At 37.6% G+C, this 22,531-nt stretch overlaps 1 protein-coding gene across 1 annotated transcript; it reads left to right on the top strand.

The window, feature by feature from the left end:
• Positions 1-14,259: 14,259 nt before the first annotated feature.
• Positions 14,260-22,318, top strand: CCDC42 (coiled-coil domain containing 42). Its single transcript, XM_070934477.1, has 7 exons — positions 14,260-14,336; positions 16,466-16,571; positions 17,125-17,229; positions 19,435-19,632; positions 20,346-20,567; positions 21,331-21,489; positions 22,223-22,318. The coding sequence occupies exons 1-7, from the start codon at positions 14,260-14,262 to the stop codon at positions 22,316-22,318; spliced, it is 963 nt and encodes a 320-aa protein (XP_070790578.1).
• Positions 22,319-22,531: the final 213 nt, after the last annotated feature.

Here is a 22,531-nt window from a genome sequence, read left to right as displayed (position 1 = left end):
ATCAAGGAGAGAAGCAACCTAGAACCAAGGAGAAATTTCCTGACAGTTAGAATGATTAATCAGTGCAACAACTTGCCTACAGAAGTTGTAAATGCTCCAACACTGGAAGTTTTTAAGAAGAGATTGGACAACCATTTGTCTGAAATAGTATAGGGTTTCCTGCCTGAGCAATGGGTTGGACTAGGAGACCTTCAAAGTCCCTTCCAACTCTGTTATTCTATTCTATTCTATTCTAATTGTTTTTACTTCCATATGTTTTATTATGTTATAAGCCACTCAGTGTTACCTCATACCATGAGATAAATGCCATATAAATGTGATAGATATAGATAGACAGATAGATGATAGATAAATGGATGGATGGATGGATGGATAGATAGAGGATAGATATGGCCTATTTATTTGTTGAGTCAATCAGCTTGTAGAAGAAGGTTCATCAAGACCTTAGGATTTAGTCTTCAGAAGACAACATCTGTTTCCCTATAATACTTCAGCAGATCAACCTTGAAAGGCAAACTGAACTGGGACCATTGTAAAGTGGAATTGATTCAGATTAAGCAGCACCCATAGATTCCTCATCTGGCAAAGAGTCTTCAGTCAGGCAGTGCTCCCATATGCTATATGCTCCCTCCTTAATAGCCTGGAAGAAGTATGAATAGAGAATCACCTTGATCCCTGAAAGGTGCTTTATGCTCACCAGAGATAATGCATTCTCATACTCTCATCACACAGGAAACTGGCCAGGCAGAGAAACAGGGGTGGGTGCAATGGGGGGGAGGGGGAAACAACGTCAGTAAACTCCCTGTCAGAAAAATGTGACTCAGAATTGGCATTTTCCTCTGTTTAAATAAGTGATGCTGTGTCAGAGCTCAGAAGTAATTTATTCATGGATAGCTGATGCAGTTACCATGGAGAACATAAGAGGGGGGAAAAATCCAAGCCTTTAAAAATGCACCCTGACTATATTGAGGAGAGAGGCATTCAGCGAGGAAGCAGAGCTAAAGCTAAAGGAAGAAAAAAGAAAAACACAAATTAAGACTAAATGGCAATGGCTTTATCTCTGTTTGTGGATGCTATTATAAGAGCTGAAAGTTGACTGAAATCCTTTCCATCATTTACTGCAGGGAAATTCAGGATCACCAAAATGAGATCCAGAACTACAGTTATTTCGCAACAAAATCACATCAAAGGATAGCCACAGGCTAGATGAGCATTTGATTCAGACTTCCAGATAGTTGGGTTGAGGATGACAACCTCAACATGTTGTGGGCCAATATTCCCAAGTGTTCAACATTGGCCAGTGTTAATTATACTAGAAGGGGACACAATGACTTATGGCCATGATGGCGAACCTATTGCCCACGTGCCAGAGGTGGCATGCAGGGCCCTTTCTGCTGGCACGCAGATCTTCATGGCGTTTCTTTCATGAGCTTTTGTTTCCCTGCAAATGACAAAACAGAAGCTCACAAAAGAAAAAAGATCTTACCTCTTACCACTGGCACTGCTAGTGTTGGGATGCCCTGCCTTCCATAGCTAGCTGGTCTTCTGGTCTCTGCTGTGCATATGCACACATTGTGTTTGCACCTTTCAGTTTGGGCACGTGCACGCGCAGTTTGGGCACTCGGTGTCTAAAAGGTTCGTCATCACTGGCTTAGGGGGTTAAAGATGCTGAGCTTGTCATCTGGAAAGTTGACAGCCCAGGTTCAAGACTGGAGTGCCATGCGATGGGGTGAACTCCTGTTACTTCAGCTCTTGCCCACCTAGCAGTTTGAAAGCATGCAAATGCAAGTAGATAAATAGGTAACATTCCAATGGGAAAGTAACAGCATTCCATGCATCTCAGCATACAGTCATGCTGATCACTTGATCACAGAAATGTCTTTGGACAATGCTGGCTCTCTTGGTTAAGAAATGGAGATGAGCACTGCCCCCTAGAGTTGGAAATGGTTGGAAAAGCGAAATCTTTACCTTTACTTTAACCATGCAAAAAGAAGGTCCTAGAACCTGCTGAGAAATGCTACCTCTTTCTCAGGAAATGCTGGCATTTTATCAATGAAACCACTATATCTGAACCAAAGGTGCTTTTTTTCAAGAGGCAACTGGACTTTCTAGTTTTTCTTTGAAGACGTTTCACTTCTCATCCAAGAAGTTTCTTCAGCTTCGTCTTCAAAGAAAAACCAGGAAGTCTAATTGCCTCTTGAAAAAAGCACCTTTGGGACAACCATGACCTGGATGACTGAGAATCTCCATAGATGCCAAATCTGAAGAAAACGAGAAGTGCTTTCAGACTGGAAGTTTGAAAGAATGTACCTTTACTTGTACATTGAAAGCAGAGTCCCTGAGCTGCCAAGCAGTTGCCAACTTGATGCCAGTCCTCACAAGCACTTAATCACAGTAAATTTTCCAAATCAAGTTCACCGGCTTAGTTTGCAGTGCAAAGCTAAGGAAAGACAGAGGGTTCTTAGGTCACTGAGTCAGCCTTTTCTATATTTCTTCCCTTTCATTGATCCATCTGAGGATACGATAACCCCATCAGTCTTCCAGCTGACACCTTCCCACGTCACCTCCAGCCACTCCATATTTTATTTGATTCTGGCATGGGCAATAAATAAGTCATCTGATGTCAGATGTCACCATTTTCCATTATTTCTGGCTATATTAATGCTGGTGAAATTGGACTTCAACAACTTGCAGCAACATGATTGATATATATATTTATTTATCTATTTAAACTTCTATTACCTATTTATGATTATTATGAACAACCAAGATATGCAGATAATATTGTCCCACTGATCTGGCTGCAGTCACCAAAGTTTTAATAGCAATAGCACTTACACTTGTATATCATTTCACAGTGCTTTCACAGCCTCTCTAAGTGGTTTATACTGGTTTTCAGCATATTGCCCTCAACAATCTGGGTCCTCATTTTACTGACCTCAGAAGGATGGAAGGCTAACTCAACCTTGAACTGGTCAGGATTGAACTGCTGGCAGTCAGCACAATTTGCCTGCAATACTGCATTCTAACCACTGTGCCCCCACAGCATTTTTAAACTTTTAATTTTCATCTAGTGTGCCATCTCTGAAAAAATTGAGATGATTTAATCTGATTCTATAACTATGAGCAATGGGATGCATCCTATTGCTTTTCTACCCCAAAGTTCTTTATAAATGCACAACTTTATGTATTTCTCTTTAGGTGAATATAGTATTTCCCATTCCTACAAATCTCAAAACTGTTTGTAGACCACCATTAAGATACGAAATACAAACAATAGAGTAAAACAGAACAAAACCTATGCTCAGTTTAACAAAGCTGGTTCCTGGAAATCTTAATATTTGCTCCCCTCTGGGTCACATGACCAGGAGGGAATGGGGAAGAGAGGCCTTAGAAGCTGGTAGCATTCTGAATTGCTGCTCAACTCTTGAGCAGCAAGAGGTCCATAGGGATGCCATGAGGAATTTTTCCCTTCGCAGACTCTGGCCAAATCTTATCCCTTTCAAACTTGAGTTTCCCTTTTCTGGATTCCCCTCCAGACAGCTACTAAAAATTTGCTCCCATTATGCTTAGTTTTTGGAAGGGTTATTATGCTGATAGAAGGGCAGCAACTTTATTTGTTTGTTTATTTGTTTGTTTGTCAAACATGTACAAGATAGCAGGTATAAGTATGAACATGGACATGAATGAAGGAAATGAACACAAATAAATGGGGACAGTAGGACAGGGATGGTAGGCATGCTGATGCGCTTATGCACACCCCCTTTAGGGACCTCTTAGGAATGGGGTGAGGTCCACGGTAGACAGTTTGAGGTTGAAGGTGTGGGGGTTTGAGGATGTAACAACAGAGTCGGTTAGAGCATTCCAGAGTTGACCATTCTGTTGCTGAAGTCATACTTTACTTTCCTATATGCCATTGAATTTGAAGCAATAAAAATGAAGGAAAAGAGGGGAACAAAACCAAAACTATTCATTTCACATTCAGACACAGAAAGGGGAGATTTTTTTTAGATGCCTAAAAGATTGTGCCATACATATTTCAAGAAGCATTCTAGAATGAAAACGCCATTACCAGGATCGTCTACAATTCTCTGCATACTCAGGGACGCCAACCCTCACAATCATAGCTGATCATGCTGAAAGCACCTTGTCAGGTTTTTTGGAAACCACAGCACTGTAGCTAAAGGTCTTCTGTGTCAATATTAAAATCCTGAACCTGGCTATGCAGCTGATGGTCATATGCTCTTTCAACAGCGTGACACGTGTATGGGCAATGGGAACCTTGCTCAGCTATCTGGCTACCACATTCTGCACCATATGCAAATCTACGTTATTGTCCTCCAGCCATTCTCAGTCCAAATATATCTCAGCCCCAAATATATCTTCATTAAAGCAGAATGAAGGTCCACTCTGCTTCATCATGAGCGATCTTGCATGTATCTGAGTGGTTGATTTGCCCTGCTTCTTCCAATTTTGTGACATCCCAAGTTCCAATTATTGCAGAGTTATTTAATCAAGAAGACTGACCATATAAATCTGACAAATAAATATTTTTTCAACAAAGACAGATACTGTATTTTTTTTTTTTTGCAAAATGCATTGGGATTGAGTTTTTTAATATATACAAAAAGCATGTGAACCATCCTTTCATCTTTTCATGATAAAGTGGCAAGACATTCAGAAATAAAAGTTCAACTGACAAAGAACCAAATAATTTCATCAATTAACTCCTAGGCAACAATTAGGTACATGAAACCTGAATCCAAAACTGCAGGTGAACTTCACACCTTCACTTTTCAAACTGAAGGTCACCCAATACAAGGAGAACAGAAGAGGACGACCACTGGAATGTGTTTTCTGAGGCATTAATGATGATTCTGAAGGTGCTAACAGAAACAAAGTCCTTGATGGAGAAAAAACAAAACAAAAACCAGCTTCATTGGATGAACAGGGCTGATCTATTCATTTGATCACTCTAACCAGCATGTTTCTTCATCACTTTTCTCCCCTGCAGTTTCAGATTCCATTATCTGCTCAGAAGGAGGTCCAATAAATTCCTCTTCATTTTTAATATTTTAGTCCCTTTTATTTATTCTTGTCTTTTCCCTTAACTTGTCGACATTGTTCAGAATATCATAACAACAATCAATGAAAAATATTCACAGATTTGTTAGATTTATATCCTGCTGTTTAATCAAGAGCTTAAGACAGAAGGTGTCATTTTTCCTCTTATTTTTTCACAGCAATCTGATGAGGTAGGTGGTCCTAAAAGAGAGCAAATGGCCCAAACTCAATTCCATGGCTGGGGATGGACTTGAACTTCAGTCTTCTAAGCGACAGTCCAATACCTCTATTGGATCTATTAAACCTCTTGCTCCTGGAAAAAAGACAGGATATAAATCTAACAAATGAAATAACTAAGATGTATTGTAAATATGTGAAATAGATTATTTAGGTCTAAGAGGACAAAACAGATTATTCAAAGGGAGGTTTTGTCATTATAATTCTAAAGAAGTGTTTGTCTATTTCATTTCTGCAAAAAATCCAGTTAGAATTGGGGTTTCTATCTCCTCCTCTCCACCTATCCCCAGAAGCTGAGTTTCTTACAATATTGGAAATGGAGAGAAGAGTACTGAACAGGCAACATTGTCCTCATTTGCAGCACAGCAGGTGAAATTGTGAGCAAATGGCTGACAAGAACAAATGGCAAGTTTTGGGAGAAAGATTTAAGAACCCTGTTCTTCATATGATAGATCCAGCATGGTTACATCTATATCGTATTAAAAAAAAAAAAAAGAACAGAAAGGCTAACCACACATCTAGCTTGACCATAATAGATTAACTTCCCTCTCAGGGGAAACAAATGTGAATAGAAAACATGGCTTTCTATTCTCCACATAGTTACAAAGCAAATATTGCTGAGCCCTCAGCAGGGAAATATAAAACCTTACTTTCCTACCTATAGTCTAGCTATAATTAAACTAGGACCTACAGAACAATCCCACAAGAGAAAACACATGGCTGGGAAATGCTTCATAATATTTTATGGACACATCTGGACCCATAGACAAGATGAAGAGAGTCTGTCAAGTGCACCCCTAGCATTCAGCAGTGATAAATGCAACTCCTCCAAAGGCTCTCTGTCTTCTTTCTGAAAGGGAGCATAAAAATATGCTTTCTCTTCATTCTGTCTAAAATTTGTTTCCATTAATGTACACAAAAACATATGCTTTATGTTAGAATAAGGACGCTTCCAAATGAGACATTTATTACCTAAAATTTTTCTGAGGGTAACATTTGTAGTCAAACTGATCAATTCACTATTAAATATAAATTGGGAGAGATTATTTTTTATGTTCAGAAAAAAAAAGTGGCCTCTGCCCTGTTTTATCCTTTTCCATTCCATTCTCTCACTGATACCTTTCAGAAATTGGTAACAGCCCCCATTATCTTTGGTTTTAAAAATTAAAAAATTTTTAAATTAAATTTAGCACAAACTAAACTTACAGAAAACTAAAAGGACTAAAAGGTGCAAAGAAAAAGAAAAAAGAGAAAAATAAGAATATAGAAAGAGAAAAGAAAGTTATTTATGACCATCACAGGTATACATGAATTTAGTGACTCTTCACCTCCTCTAAGGTTAGCAACATTTATCTCTTCATCCCATGTCCCATCTTTTATCTACAAACAAATCTATAAAACTTTTTTTTTAATTCTGATGCCAGCAAAAAGTCCATAAAAGGTTGCCAGAAGTAACAATGTATCTTCTTTTAACCTTCAACAAATAAACCAACTTTATATTCATTCCTTTTAATTCTAACAGTTTAAATCTTTAGTTCATTCAATATTGTTGTCAGATTTGTTTTTTCTTCATTTCTTCTTTGTCACATTACACAAATGTGACAAATTTTTATAAAACAAGCTTATAAACCCAATAGGAATATATATATATATATATATATATATATATATATATATATATATATATATATATATATATATATATTTGTCATTTGTATGCCCCCTTTGAATTTTAAAACTTCAGCCAGCTTCGTTCGTAGATCCAGAGAAACATCCTTTTCTAAAACATTCATTTGTAAATCCACTTTCAATACCATCTCTATCTTGTCAGATATACTTTTTTTCTACATCTAGCTTAACAACATTTCTTCATAACATCTTTTGGACTTAATCTATTCATAGAAGCAGATCTCATAACTGACATTGTTGATATTGTGGCTGCTGTTTTCTTATTCTATTACTCAAAAATCTTAGTATCTTTATTGTCATGACATTTTATGTCATTTTACATGTCTGTATATCTTTCCTCTACCTAAAATCGTTAATCCTCTTTAGCGTTCAATTTTTGAAATCATGAAACTGCTTCTTTATGTTATGTCTTATTAAACCCTAAACAGGATCTACAGTATTTCCCAAAAGAAGCTGTTTGCTCTTTAAAATTAATTCCAAAATCTTTTTGTAAAAGTTTCAATATTCTAATTATATCAGGACCCTTAGCCTTATAACTTTCTAAGACCAAAATGTTATTTAGTCTTTTTTATTTTGCTGTTTATTTCAGATTCTTTACATTTTTAAGCTCACGGTTAATATTTTTCTTTTATTCAGGATTGAAGGCAGATTTTCCCAGTGTTTTCAAACTTGTCCTTCTGAAGTTCTTAAAGTTCTTCAATAGTTTAGAATACAATTATGTATTGTAGAGGTCTGTAAGGGGCGTGCATAAGAGCACCAGCGTGCCTACCGTCCCTGTCCTAATGTTCCCTTTAATTGTATTCATTTTATGTATTCAATTCATGCTTATACTTATATATATTATCTAATACATATTCGACAAATAAATAAATTTCTGTAAGTGATTAGAAACTCAGGTTTGCAAACATAGTGTCCTTTAAAATAGGGATCCCCAACCCAAGGGCCATGGCCCACTAACCACGCTGCAAGCCATTTGGAACCGGGCTATGCAAGTGGAGGATGACTGTGTGTGCAGCTCCATTTGCACAAGTGGGTGCCCGCCACTTGCACAAATGGAGTTACGCATGCTCATGTGCGTGCAAATGGAGATTTAATTTTTAATTAAGAAAAAATCCATTGGACTTCCGGTTTGCGAGCCTCGGCGACGGCGGTGTTTCTTTAAAGACCGCCAGCCCCGCCGCCTGTAGAGCCGCCCCGCGATCGAGGAACGGCTCGAAAACTCCAAAATCTTGAAGATTGAAGGAGAAGAGATAGCAGGGTACAGGTTGAGCCCCTGTAACCCCCCAGGGAACTGTTTCTGGGGAGGAAACAGGCGTGGCTCCCTTCCAACCTGCTGAAACTCCGGGCGGCGTGGGACGTTTCTGCTAATTAGCAGAACAAGCCGGCAGCAGCAAACTCTTAAAGCGAAAGGAACTAATTTTAACAAACAACGGAAATATCAACTTGAATCCAGAAACTTGAAAACTGCAAGTATCAGTGCTTTGTTGACTTTCTAATTTAAAAGAGAAAGTGAGTGAGTGAAAGTGATTTGAAACAAAATGGCGCCCAGCATTTGAGTTAACGAGCTAATGAAAGTGGATTTGTGAAGCCTTCCTGCTTTGTTACAAAGTTATAAAGCTGCTACAAAGTTGCTCTATCTAAAGAAAAAATTTCTTTTTCTAAAATCTGACTTTGTTTTACTTCAGCTTCACTTGATTAAATCTGGGGGACTTTTTTAGAAGCTTTTGTGGAAGAGGGAAAGGAAAAAGAACTTCCCTCTTTAGAAAAATTAGCTTACGTGGCACAATGGCTTCAAAGAAGCAGGAAGGGAAGGCATCAGGGGGGGGATCCCCCACACATAAACATCAAACGCAACTTCCCCCTGCTCAACAGTTACAAACTCAGAAAAAAGAAATTGATGTGGGAGATTTAAAAGACTTTATTTCTAAAACTTTGGATGAAAAATTTCAAGAATCTCAACAGGAAATAGATCATAAACTTCAAAAATCACATGAGGAATTTCTGCAGGAAATTAATGAAGTTAAAGATATGGTGAAGCAGAATCAAAATATGGTGACCAAAAAAATATCAGAAGTGGCGTCTGGCCTGGCAAATTTTATTGGGAAAGTTGATTTTAAAGTTGAAGAACTCAAATTAGAAGTTAATGTTAGGATGAAAGATAATGACTATAAAATTGAAGAAGCTGATAATAAAATGCAGAGAATTGAAGATGAGATTGTCATGATACAATTCCGGGCGATGGAATTTGCCATACGGCTTCGGGGAATTCGAGAGGAGGAGAGACAGGACTTGAGACAAGTTTGCTCTGAAGCCTTGGCTAAGATCTTACAAGTTAACCCTGATCTGGTATTTCACAAAATAGATAAAATCTACAGAGTGAACTCTTGGGTGGCCAGACAAAGACAACTGCCTAGAGATGTGGTCATATATTTTACTGAGAGAGAAATTAGAAATGAAATCCTCCAAAAATCTTTTCACACCTCTGTACAAGTGGGGGGCTCACGACTTGTAATTTTTAAAGAATTACCTCCTAAAATGCTGAAAGCTAGAAAAGAATTTGGTTTTCTTGTTAAGGAATTGAAAGACTTACAGATACCCTTCCGGTGGGACGCGCCAGCTGGGATAATTTTTAGATATAAGGGAGAAGGATATCGATTGAATACTGTGGAGAAGGCACAACATTTTTATAGTACTATTCTTAAGGAAAGAACACCATCTCCACGTACATCTACAGTTTTGGAGATTAAGGAGAGTGAAGAGAGGCAATTGGAAGAACAGCCTAAGCAGGAATTAGAAAATGTGCAAGGTGCAGAAGGAGGTTTTCTGAGTGAGCCCTTGCTGGATTCTTCTCCAATTTTGGATTTGATTCAGTTGACTGAAGTTAAAGATCAACGTATAACTAGAGCTCAATCCAAATTACTTAAACAAAAGCAACAACAACAACAGGAAAGACAAGACAAGAAGGCAGCAAAGAGTACCCCACAAGAGAGTGGAGCTATGGGAGGAGCAAGATCGAAGCTCTTGGATGAACTTCAAATATTTTGCTCTGCGCTCCAGAAACAGCCCGATGACCCTTAAGTGTTTATCTTGGAATGTTAATGGGTTGAATTCAGTACAGAAAAGGAAGAAACTATTTACATATTTGAAACAATTTAATAATGATATAATATGTTTACAAGAAACGCATATTACAACTCAAGATCAGAAATATCTGATAAATTCAAAATTAGGAGTACATTATATATCTTCAACTTCGCAGAAAAAGAATGGTGTGGTTATTTATGTAAATAAAAAATTAACAGCAAAAGTTATAGAAGTAGATCAAGATGGTAGGTTTGTAGCAATTGAATTGCTTACAGCAAATGGTCAAATTCTTTTGATTGGAATTTATGCTCCCAACCAACAACAGGATTGTTTTTACAAGATGTTACATACTAAAATAGTGCAATGGGACTATAGATCTATCTTATTTATGGGAGATTGGAATGGAGTAATTGATTTTAAATTAGACAAAAAGAGCTTGGCAAAGTCTAGAATTAGACTACCGCAGACTTTTTTTGATTTGAAAGAAGATATGGAACTAAAAGATGTTTGGAGAATACATAATCCAAATGAATTGGATTACACTTTCTTTTCCGATAGACATAGATCCTTTTCTAGGATTGATTTTATCCTGTTGTCAAATGATCTACTTATTAAGACAAAAAGAACAAAGATTTTTCCAAGAACTTTGACTGACCATAGCCCTGTATGGATAGAAATTGAGATGGATAAGGTTGAGAGACGTTCTTGGAGATTAAATGAGAATTTGTTTAGATATGAAAAAAATACAATAGAACTTAAAAAGCATTTGAAAGAATTTTTTGAGATAAATTTGAATAAAGGTACCCCAATTGAAATTGTTTGGGACGCTAGTAAAGCTTATATGAGAGGGGTACTTATCTACATGAATTCTAAACATAGACTGTTCCGACAAAAGAAAAGATCTGAGTTGGAAATGGAAATAAAGAATAAGGAACAATTACTTATTAAAAACCCAACAGATGAAAGAATACGAAGTGCTATAAAACTTTTGAAAGACCAATTTCAAATGCTTATGGCGGAACAAGTTGCAACAAGTTTACAATATGCGAAGCATAATACATTTTGCAATGCCAATAAACCGGGCAGATGGTTGGCTTACACACTGAGGAAAAAACAAAGTATACGGACTATTGATAGTATTAACATTGGAGGGAAAGAAATTTTTCAACAAAAATTAATTAAAGAAGCTTTTGTGGATTATTATACTAAATTATATGCCAAAGAAGAGGTGCAGAATGGACTTATAGAAAAATATTTAAAGGATAAGAGAGTTACAAAAATTACTGATCAACAAAAGGAAAGAATGAATTATCCTATAACAGAGGAGGAGATAATAGCAGCAATTAAGCAGTTAAAAACAGCCAAAGCTCCTGGCACGGATGGTTTGACTGCAGTGTATTACAAAACTTTACAAGCTGAAATGGTGGAACAACTTAGAGACTTATTTTGCAATATTCAACAAGGGGGTAAAATACCCCCATCTTGGACAACTGCTTATATATCTCTGATACCAAAGGAACAAGTTGGTCCTAAAAAACCAGAGAACTACAGACCAATATCTCTTTTGAACACAGACTATAAAATTTATGCGAAGGTATTAGCCAACAGGTTGATGCCAGTAATCCAAAAAGTAATTCATGAGGACCAAGCGGGATTTATTGAGGGCAGATATATGAAGGATAATGTAAGGCAAGTAATAGACTTATTGGAATATCTTGATAAGAATAAACAGATTTCTGCAGTGCTGGTTTTTTTGGATGCGGAGAAAGCCTTTGATAGAGTGGATTGGAACTTTCTACTAAAGACTTTAAAAAAGATGGGCTTTGGGGACCAATTTATACAGTCGATCTCAGCAATTTATCAAGAGCAAAAAGCACAGATTATTATTAATGGAAGTTTGACGACAGAGTTTAAAATTGAAAAAGGAACAAGACAGGGATGTCCGTTGTCCCCACTTTTATTTATATTAACATTGGAAGTCTTGCTAAATACAATACGGGACTCAAAAATTTTGAAAGGTATAGTGATAAGGCAAGAGGATTATAGAATAAAGGCATTTGCAGATGATCTGGTTGTTACCCTATCACAACCAATGGAATCAATAATCCTGATGAATGACATTATACAAGACTATGGTAATACAAATATAATGTCACTCGGGGGGTTTTTATATAAAGAGGTTCTTTTTACAGATGCGGGCAGATGGCAGCTGAAGACATTGCAGACACTGTTGGACGAAGGGATTAATTTAACCTGGTTACAATATAATCAATTACAAATGAGATGGAAAGAGGACCAAAAAACTGGTATTATGTTGCATGAGGAAGAATTGGTTAGACATATAAGAGAGAAAGGTCCAATGCATATTAAAAGGCTTTATAATGTTTTGTTAGAAAGAGATTCAGAAACGGAATTAGTTAAAGATTGTATGATTAAGTGGGCACAGAATTTTGAAGAACCAGTGATGCTGGAAACTTGGGAAAAAATTTGGGTTCAGAATGTTAAATTTACACAGTCGCAAAACCTGAGAGAAAATTTTTATAAAATGTTTTATAGATGGCATTTAGATCCTAAAAAGTTGTCATGTATGTACCCTAATGTTCAGCCAAAATGTTGGAGATGCGAATGTTTGGATGCTACGTATTATCATGTATGGTGGACCTGTAGGAAAGTTAAGGCTTTTTGGATAAAAATTTGGTGGGTCATGCAGAATGTTTTGAAGAAAAAAATTCAATTTTCTCCACAATTGTTTTTATTGGGTATAGTTAAGGGTTTTACACGGGGTGAAATAAAACTAATATTGTATATGATAACAGCAGCAAGATTGTTGATAGGTAAATACTGGAAGAATGAAGCTTTGCCTACTATCGAGGAATGGACTTTGAAGATGGCCAGTTTTGCAGAGATGGCGAAGATTTCAGCGTATTTAAAAGATTGTTCACAAGAGACTTATGAATGGGAATGGAAAAGGTGGATAGAATATGTTCAGAACAAATACCAAACTAGAAAGTATCAAATAGCTTTTATTTGAAAATAATGTATTAGAAATATTTTAACGTAAAGAGACAAAGAGGAAAAATTATATAGGGGGAGGGATGGGTTCAGGTTTATTTATTAGTGTTATTAGTTATGAGTATGTAATAGGGAAGTCTGGGGGGGGGAGGGTTAGGGAGGGTTAGGGAGGATGGGAAGTTTGGGGAGGGTGGTGGGGGGGTGAAAAAAGGGGTGAAAATGTAATTGTAAAACTTTTGCAATAAAAAAAAAAAAAAAAGAAAAAAAGAAAAAATCCATTAAAATCTACAAGGACAGATATTACCTATAGAAACCACAGAGTAATTTATCAGGCATTTGAACCTTATCTCAAAGGGCAAAACATTTTCATTAATTAAAAAAGCAAAAACAAAAAACAATTAGCTTGCTTTAATTCCCCTTTCTCTGCCCAGCCAAATCTCCTTTTTGTATCACCTTGCTTGATAAATAGAGCTGTAGATTTTGAAAATTTATTTATGAGTTTTCTAATTATTAGGTTGGTCTGAAGGCTGTTACTACCCGCTCAGAGATTTTGCATATATTTTTCATATGACGCACTGTGGCAAGAAAGATATAATAGTACATATAGTGTAACATTGGTGAACAAAATTAGTTTGTTGCTAGATCTGTTTACCTCAATTATATTTTCTTTGAAAAATGCTGCTGATTTTAAAGCAGATTTCTGTAACTTTTCTTCTGATTGTGGATTCTAGAATGATTTTGCATATATACACATGTGTGCATATAAACACAAACAATTATGATTCGTTGGTGTGTGACATTAACTTAGCACAAATGGCAGCTGCCTTCCCCTATGTTTGCAGCAAAACACTAAATGACAACATTTTATACTATCTCTGATTGTCTCAGTTACAACCAAATGGGAAGAACGGGGCTGTTGAATTTGGGAGGTCTTGTTAAGTTCTACCACCTACAGAGCAAATCATGACTTCCCAAAGGACTTTCATCGTTCCCAATGCAGTAAATCCCTACTGTTGCTAAGCAACCATTTGCATCTTCCGTATCTTCCTCTGAAAGTTCCAGGGCTCCAACTGCATCAGCTTCTGGCAGCTTTTCAAATCTGTTTGCTTGACTCCCAAGCTCAGATAAAGAGGTGAAAGAGGTCAGGACGTGCCTGGCACGTGGACAGCCATCATGACCACCATGGATGAAGAGGATCTAAGCGAGTATTTCCGCATGCAATATGGACAGAAATTGTTGAAACTGTTGATGTAAGTTAACTGTTCTTCCTTCCATTGTTTCTGTTCAACTCTCTGAACTGTTGTCTGTTCCACCAAAACGTTTCTCTGCTTTCCCCTTTCTGAGCCCTGTTCTTACTCTCTCATTTCTGGAATCTTTTCCCTTCTGAATCCTTCCTCGCAAAACCAAGCGAACATACATTTAATAGAAGACATCTATTAGATCAGGTCAAGGTTTCATCTAGCTTAAAATTCAGTATCATACAATAGGATATCAGGTTGCTTTTGTGAAACCAGAGGGAGGGATAATTCATTTATTCCTCAATGCTGTAGCTTTAATTTGATTCCCTCCACCATGTTACTATTAATATGTTTTTTTAAAAAAATTGTGTGAGATGCTTTTTATAAAAGACTTTGTAGAACAATTTTTAAAGAATTTAATATGTAATAATCAATTGGATCATCTATAAGCAAAACTAACTGTCATAGGAAGATTACAGATATGGCATCCTTGTGACTGGAGATACAACACAGGTAGTCCTCGACTTACGACAACAATTGAGTCCAAAATTTCTGTTGCTAAGTGAGGCAGTTGTTAAGTAAGCTTTGCCCCATTTTATGATCTTTCTTACCATAGTTGTTAAGTAAATCATTGCAGTAGTTAAGTTAGTCACACGGTTATTAAGTGAATCTGGCTTCCCCATCGACTTTGCCTGTCAAAAAGTCACAAAAGGGGGTCATGTGACCTGGGACTCTGCAAACGTCATAAATATGAGACAGTTGCCAAATCTCTAAACTTTGTTCATGTGACCATGGGGAGGCTGCAACCACCGTAAGTGTGAAAAACGGTCATAAGTCACTTTCTAGTGTTGTTATAACTTTGAACAGTCACTAAATGAACTGTTTTAAGTCAAGGACTACCTGTATATTCTCTAACCAGTATCCAAACCAGTGGTGGTTTCCTCCCGGTTTGGTCTGGTTCTTGCGAACTGGCAGTAAAAGCTGCGGGAGGCTCTGCCCACCTGCCCAGACATCATCATGGACGATCTGTGAATGTGCAAAAGTGCGCACGCGTGCTCCCGTTGCAAACTGGTAGTAAAAGTAAGTAGAGCCCACCCTTGATCCAAACAATATATGTGTGGGTGTTTGATTACTTATCTGGTGTAACAATATTTAATTCTGTCATTTTGCTTCTGTTTTTTTTTTGTTTTTAATCTCTTAGTGAAGAGGATTTTGGAATCTTCTCAAAGTTTTCTTTGATTGGAATATGTAAGCTCTAATGAGTAACTGTGAAAGTAAATAAATAAATATAATACATAGAGTACATATGTACATAGATTCATACATTCTTAAAAAAAAAACACATCAGGATTTCCCTGGATAAAACACCGGCTGAACCTTCCATAAGCAACTTTTCTAACAGGGTGCTAAAGATTCGAGTTTTAATTTAGCTTGTTACTGATAAAATGGGTAGATCTTTAGTTTTAACTTCTAGGCAAGATTTTACATTCTTAGGGGAAGACTTTTTTTTTTAACTTCCTAAACCTTGCTATGCAGTCAGGATCATGCTCTGGTGGACTTTTTCACACCCTTTCAAGTCTACTTCTGGAGTTTGTCTAGTTGGGGCAAAAGAAATTTTATTTGTAAAGAACCACCTTTTCAAAAATATTCTCTCTTTGAAACTAAAATCCAACTGTTTTTCACCCACAGATGAATTGGATCGTGCTGTTGACTATTCAGCAACAGTTGTATCACTAAGCGCTATACCTTAGATACTAGTACTAATCTCCATCAAAGTGTAATTTAAAGGCCATATTTGTTGCTATGGTCTCAGCTACCTATTGACTTGCCTTTCCTCCTAGGTTCCTTTGCCTTCTACATCCTTTGTTGCTTTTATCTTCTTTTAGTCCATGATTATCTTTAATTCTTTAGTTCCTTCTCCTAAAGTCCATTGATTAACTGGGCATGTTATTTCCACTTAGATCACATTGCCTGGAGCTGTAGACACTTTTCTGAATGAAAGTTAATTTAGGGAGAAATACAATCAGTTATTCTGTTAGAACTCTGCCCTTGCCATGTAAAGATGTTTGAACAACTTGCACAGGTCCTATGGCATGATATGCCTTTGCTATTCATTAGAAATATTTGTTCTCTTTGATTAGGAAATTCCCAGTGTCAGAGGAGCAGTCTCCATCTCCTTCCATTCGACTCCTGGAGAAGAAGAAAGAGGCCAAATTGGTGCATCAGGCCATGGAAGCTCAAAAGGAGGTCTCTCCCTGTCTCTCTCTCTCCCTCTCTCCCTCCCTCCTTCTATCTCTCCTCCCTCCTTCCCTCCCTCTCTCTCTTAATTTATTTAAATTAGAAAGATAAAAACAAAGAAAGAAAGAAAAGAAAGAAAGAGATAGAGAGAAAAAGAAAGAAAAGAAAGAAAGAGAGGAAGGAGGGAGGGAGGGAGGAGGGAGGAAGGAGGAAGGAGGAAGGAAGGAAGGAAGGAAGGAAGGAAGGAAGGAAGGAAGGAAGGAAGGAAGGAAGGATTGGAGAACAACACATCTATCATATTTCTTTACCCTTTGAAAACACAGAATGAATACTTCCATGCCAAACCTCCCTTCTTTAGCAGGGAGTTGGACTAGAAAGGACCTCCAAGGTCTTTTCCAACTCTGTTATTCTGTTATATTATTTTCATTCATCCGTTGCCACCATAATAAAGTTTGATCCCATCTAGGATCCAGTTTGTATCCTGGTGGAAGTTAACTGTGTTCATACTACCCACAGAAGAAAAGGACTGTCATAATTAAATGACTTATTGTATATTCTTTAGGCATTTAAAACAAGAATGGAATCCCTAAACAACAGGTGGGAAGAGCTTGGTACAAAAGAAGTCCAGCTGAAAGCATATATTAAGAAATTTGAGCAATTCATACAGGTACAGATTCCTTATAGATTTCCAACACCTTATTTTAAGAGTAATGGCTCCATCCTAACAGGGAGTCCTCGACTTATGACCATTTGTTTAACAACAGTCCAGAGTTATAATGACACTGAAGTGACTTATGACCTACAGTTTAAGTGACACACCACCCCTGCAGTCATTTGATTGCAATTTGAGTGCTTGGCAAACAGCTTGCATTTACGATGGTTGCAGCATCCTGTGGTCATGTGATTGAGATTTGTGAATTTCTCAGACAATTTCCTACAAAGCAAAGTCAATAAGAGCAGCCAGATTTGATTAAGAACCATGTAATTTATTTAATGATGTGTGGTTTGCTTAGTGACTGCAGTATTTGCTTAACAACTATGGTAAAGGTGGTTGTAAAATCAGATCTGGTCATCTGATAATTTGCTTAACCAACTGCATTGCCTCATAGTCGAAATTCTGGTCCAATTGTGGCTGCCAGTCGAGATCTACTTGTTTGTTCTAGTTAGGAATTAGTAATTTTCTTTGTGGTTCTCTCTAAACCATGCACATTATAATTGTTTCTTTTCCCATCAGGTATAGTAATAAAGGTTGCAAAGGGTCAAACTGGAAAAGAAACAAAATAGGCAAAATTTATATGTAATAAAATCCATAGCTGTTCAAAATTATTTCCTCTTTCAACAATGGCATAAATATGTTTCCACAATAGGAAAAGAAATGGCATCGAATAGTTTATTTATTCGTCCATTTATTTAACACCTTTATGAGGCCATCATCCCATTCTGGGCAGCTAGAAACAACATACACAAATAAAATAACAATGCATATTAAAACCAGAAAAAAAATATCCAAACCAGCATATAGAACTTTATAAGAGTTCATCATCCAACCTTGCCCAAAGGGTATTAAAAACTTTTTAAATATGGCCAGGTGAGGGACCGTATTGATCCCTGGTGAGATGCTGTTCCAGAAAGTTTTCTGTCTGTTGCCAATGGACCAGGCAGAATGGTGCTTTTTGCAGGTCCTCATTGGTTCTCTGATCATGGCCCAACTTAGCAAAAAGAGTCATTGAACAATGCCACATCTCTTTCTTATGACAAAGGCAAGTTTTCTGGACCTGGGTTATAGCCTAGGCAGCTCAGATCTTCATTCTTTAGTCATAAATAAAAAACAATAACAATGAGCAAGATAAGTAGAACCACAATAATATTATATGAGGAAAATAAAAAATAAAGAGAAACTCCAGAAGAGTACTCTGAAATCTTTGGGTTTTTAGTAATTTTAGAAAAATCAACAAAGAAGGGGCCACCTTAATTTAGAAAGGACCTGATTTAAGTCTCATACTGGGCCACACTAGGGCCAGCCAAAGATTTGACTGACTAATAGACTTATAATTTATATAGCTACCCATCTCACTCTGGGTGGCGTATGCAATTTAAAACTAGATGATCAGCATAATTTATCCATTAAAAACAATTTTAAAATGATAAGAACAAAAAGACAGGAAGAATGCACACTAAATTTATACTAGCCATTTAATGGGCTCTAGGCTTCCATGGGATCCTCAAGCTAATGGACTGGTGTGGTGCCATATCTCAGTCAGAAAAATATATTGCTTTGTATACAAAAGACTGCAAGTTCAATTTCATCTGCAATAGCAGTAGCATTTAGGCTTATATACCGCTTCATAGTGCTTTTACAGCCCTCTCTAAGTGGTTTACAGAGTCAGCATATTTGCCCCCAGCAATCTGGGTCCTCATTTTACCCACCTCAGAAGGATGGAAGGCTGAGTCAACCTTGAGCCACTGAGAATCGAACTGCTGGCAGTTGGCAGAATTAGCCTGCAGTACTTCATTCTAACCATTGCACCACCACATCTCTCCAATAAAAGGATAAAATAAAATTTAAAAAAGGCATATATATATATATATATATATATATATATATATATATATATATATATATATGCATGCCTTTTTTAAATATATCTATATATTTGAGGTCCTGAAGGTTCATCATCCTGACCTGATTTAAGGCAATTTCTTCCAAAATACTGTCATTCTCATATATTCCATGAAGACCATAACATTTCAATTACCTTTTCCCTACCCCCCACCTTTTTTTTTTTTTTTTTTTTTTGCTTCTTGCCTTTGTTATTTGTCTTTGTCTGGGTCATCGGGGTGTGGGAGATGTATTCAATATGGGGATTATTAGGAGAATGACCAGAAACGGATCAGAGCTCTGAAGAAAGCCAACAAGGAACGAGAACTGAAGAAACAGCGAGTGAAGGAGCTCGCCAAGGTCAAGTTAGAGATCGCAGCTCTGAAACAGCAGCACCAAAAGCTCTACAACAAGCTACAGCAATACTCAATCTTCAACAAGTATTTGGAGAAGGTGGTGCAAGTCTCTGAGGTATGGTATGTATGAGAAAAGAATTGCTAAGGAAAATCTTAGGGGAAGTTTCTCTGACCTAAGATGCTCCCAGTGTACTTAAACCCACCCACCCATAATTACCCCATATGGCAAAGATTCAATCTCCAACAAATGTAAAAAGGATTAGATTGGGAATAATTGTCTTAATTCAGTGACAGATTTGTCCTTTCTTCTGTAATGTTTGGGTCAACCAAGTATAGGTCGGTACAGAACTTTTAGTAGCATTTGACTCTCCCCACAGTACATTACCAGAAACTCATAGTTCACTTAACACATAGTCCATTTAGCACTCATTTAATATATCATTAGCACAGTCTGAACAGACTTTGAACAGCAAAGTCTGAATTACAGAATAGGTCATGGAAAAGTATTCCACCTCAGGATATATATAAAGTTACACGAATACTGAGGGTAAATTTTGTTATCCTGAAGATTTTTCCTGTGCGTATTGCATTTGTGCAATGTACAGTTTAATTCAGCTGCAACCAGGGTGAAGGAGTGATAGGCAAGCTCATCTCTGGGTGTGCATTTTCTCTGAACTTAATCAACCTTACACTCTGGAAAAGATTCCCTAGTTGTCATCATGGTGTCTAAGTTATTATTATTTAGTTGTTATCGACCCTTGATTGTCCCAGTCTAAAAAGGATTGCCACCTCAGGATAGTTGTAACCTAAGGCATCAAACCTCTGCAGTTTGAAGAAATCCGGGAAGTCATTGGACGCTATAAAACTCTAGTTGGGATGCACCGGGATCTCCTGCAGTCAGCCCAGGAGGGGCTGGAGTTGATCGAACAAGCCAAGGTGCGCCTGGCCCGCTACAAAGAGGAAAAAGATGATGAGATTCTGCAACACAACAATGAGCTGGCCCGCCTGCAGCTGCGCTTTGACCATGCCCGTAGTGACGTCATTGCCTGGGTAAGCAGATTGGGGGGGGTGCGGGGTGAGGAGACAGGTAGTCCTCGACTTACAACAGTTTGTTTAGTGATCATTCAACATCACTGAATAAAGGGACTCATGACCGTTTTTCACACTTACAGCTGTTGCATGGTCACATGATCAAACTTCAGATGCTGGGCCACTGGTTCATATTTATGATCTTTGCAGTGTCTTGGGATCATGTGATCGCCTTTTACAACCTTCCGACCTGCCAAGTCAATGTGGGAGCCAGATTCACTTCACAACTGTGCTACTAGCTTAAACGACTGCAGAAATTCCCTTAACAACTATGGCAAGGAAGGTCATAAAATTCGGGCAAAATGTACTTAAGAAATGTTTATGTTTAGAGGCATAAATTTTGGGCTCAATTGTCGTTGCACGTTGAGGACTACCTGTACTTTTTTCTTTCTCAGGGAAACCTGTGAGCAAAGCATAGTCTCGGAAGTCAAGAACAATCTGTTGCACTCAACACTGGTTTATTAGGAGGAATAGAAGGCAGAATTCCAAGCTCAGAGAGCGGGTCAACCACAATTCACTTAGGGTTCCACCAGAGCCACCAAGGGCCATCCGTGATGATGCTTTCCTTTGAACAATAGGCTTAGAGAGTCTCTCTAGACTCTCTTGCTTGCTATGCCATGTCCCTCATGGTTGTTTGAGAGCCATTTTATAATGTAAGCAGGAATTAGTGGAGTTCATCAAAATCCTGTCAACATGTTCTTTTCTGCCTCTGTCTCCTCCATAGGAGTCCCGCTGGGCTCATATCCAGAATACTGCTGCAAAGAAAACCCTGATGCTGGGCACCATCAAGATGGCTACACTGAATCTTTACCAAAGTGTAAACAAGCAGATGAAGGAAACTTTAATGGTGCCTCTGGAGGACACTCACAGGCAGCTGGATATGGTATGCATGAATGACTTTTATTTCTTCTTCTACCACACTATTCAAATGGGGGCAGGAAGCATGTTTTGCCTGTGGTTCAGAAAAACTCTATTTGGGCCTGGAATCCCTTTGGACGTAGGAGTAGACTTAGCACATATCCTGGTCTGTACAGTACTTTGTCAGTTTTTATTCTGGTTTGGTTATCCCAACTACCTCCCAAATACCAGAAAGTACTCAGAAAGTAGAACTGTACATAAGGTGGCAGAAAGGCGTTCTGATAAAGCATCAGATCCTGATAACATCTCTGTAAAAGCTTCAGGGTCTGACTAGTGCAGCACCAAAACTTAATTGATTCAAGCAGAGAGCAAGCAGTCAAAGAGAAATGGCCATAGAAGTCCTGTGGTCTGTTGGAAAGCATTGGTAATGAAAAAGTAACTTTATGACCAATTCTTGCATTTACGAACTTCGCAGGCCTGTAAAACAAAAAGTGAAGTACAATGATTGTAAGCACAGTCACCATCACAGTTTCACTTAGTGACTGTCTTTGCTTAATAACCAAATTGCCAAACCCAGTTGTGATCATTAAATGATAACTATTTGCATTTGGAGAGAGATGCTTCCTGCTTCTCTACCCCCAAGTGATAGCCACCATTCCAACAGTCCTAAGTTCTAAAGCAGCAGTAAATTCTATCTTGTGCTCTTAGGGAGTCACCCCTTATTGTACAAATCTGACCTTCCTCTTCCTTGCTCTCAGATCCAGCAGTTTATCCAAGATCTGTCAGACATCTGGGCAGAAGTGAAGAAGAAAGATCAAAATCGATCACAAACAGGGCTTCCCAAGGACATGTAGAGGAAAGCTGTCCAAAGCTTTACACAGCTTACTTCCCTGCTCATTCTATATTTGCTAAATTTTGGGTGGGGTTATGTTTTATTTATTATATAATTTGTAATTATCAAATCTACTTTACTTTCTTTCATACAAAACAAAGTTACATGATATCAAGAGTATATTTTGCAAATAAAACTTTCTCAACTGTGTTTCACTGCTCCATATTTCTTTTAA

The sequence above is a fragment of the Pituophis catenifer genome, unplaced genomic scaffold (assembly GCF_029215685.1).
Source record: "Pituophis catenifer annectens isolate HBS135680 unplaced genomic scaffold, rPitCat1.0.hap2 SCAF_2, whole genome shotgun sequence".
Taxonomy (NCBI): domain Eukaryota; kingdom Metazoa; phylum Chordata; class Lepidosauria; order Squamata; family Colubridae; genus Pituophis; species Pituophis catenifer.
This window is presented reverse-complemented; position numbering and strand designations above follow the sequence as displayed.

Coding starts and splice junctions, on each gene's coding strand:
- CCDC42 (XM_070934477.1), top strand. CDS start 14,260: ATGACCACCATGGATGAAGAGGATCTAAGCGAGTATTTCCGCATGCAA. Junction 20,568..21,330: donor GTAGTGACGTCATTGCCTGG/GTAAGCAGATTG, acceptor TCTCCTCCATAG/GAGTCCCGCTGGGCTCATAT. Junction 21,490..22,222: donor CTCACAGGCAGCTGGATATG/GTATGCATGAAT, acceptor CCTTGCTCTCAG/ATCCAGCAGTTTATCCAAGA.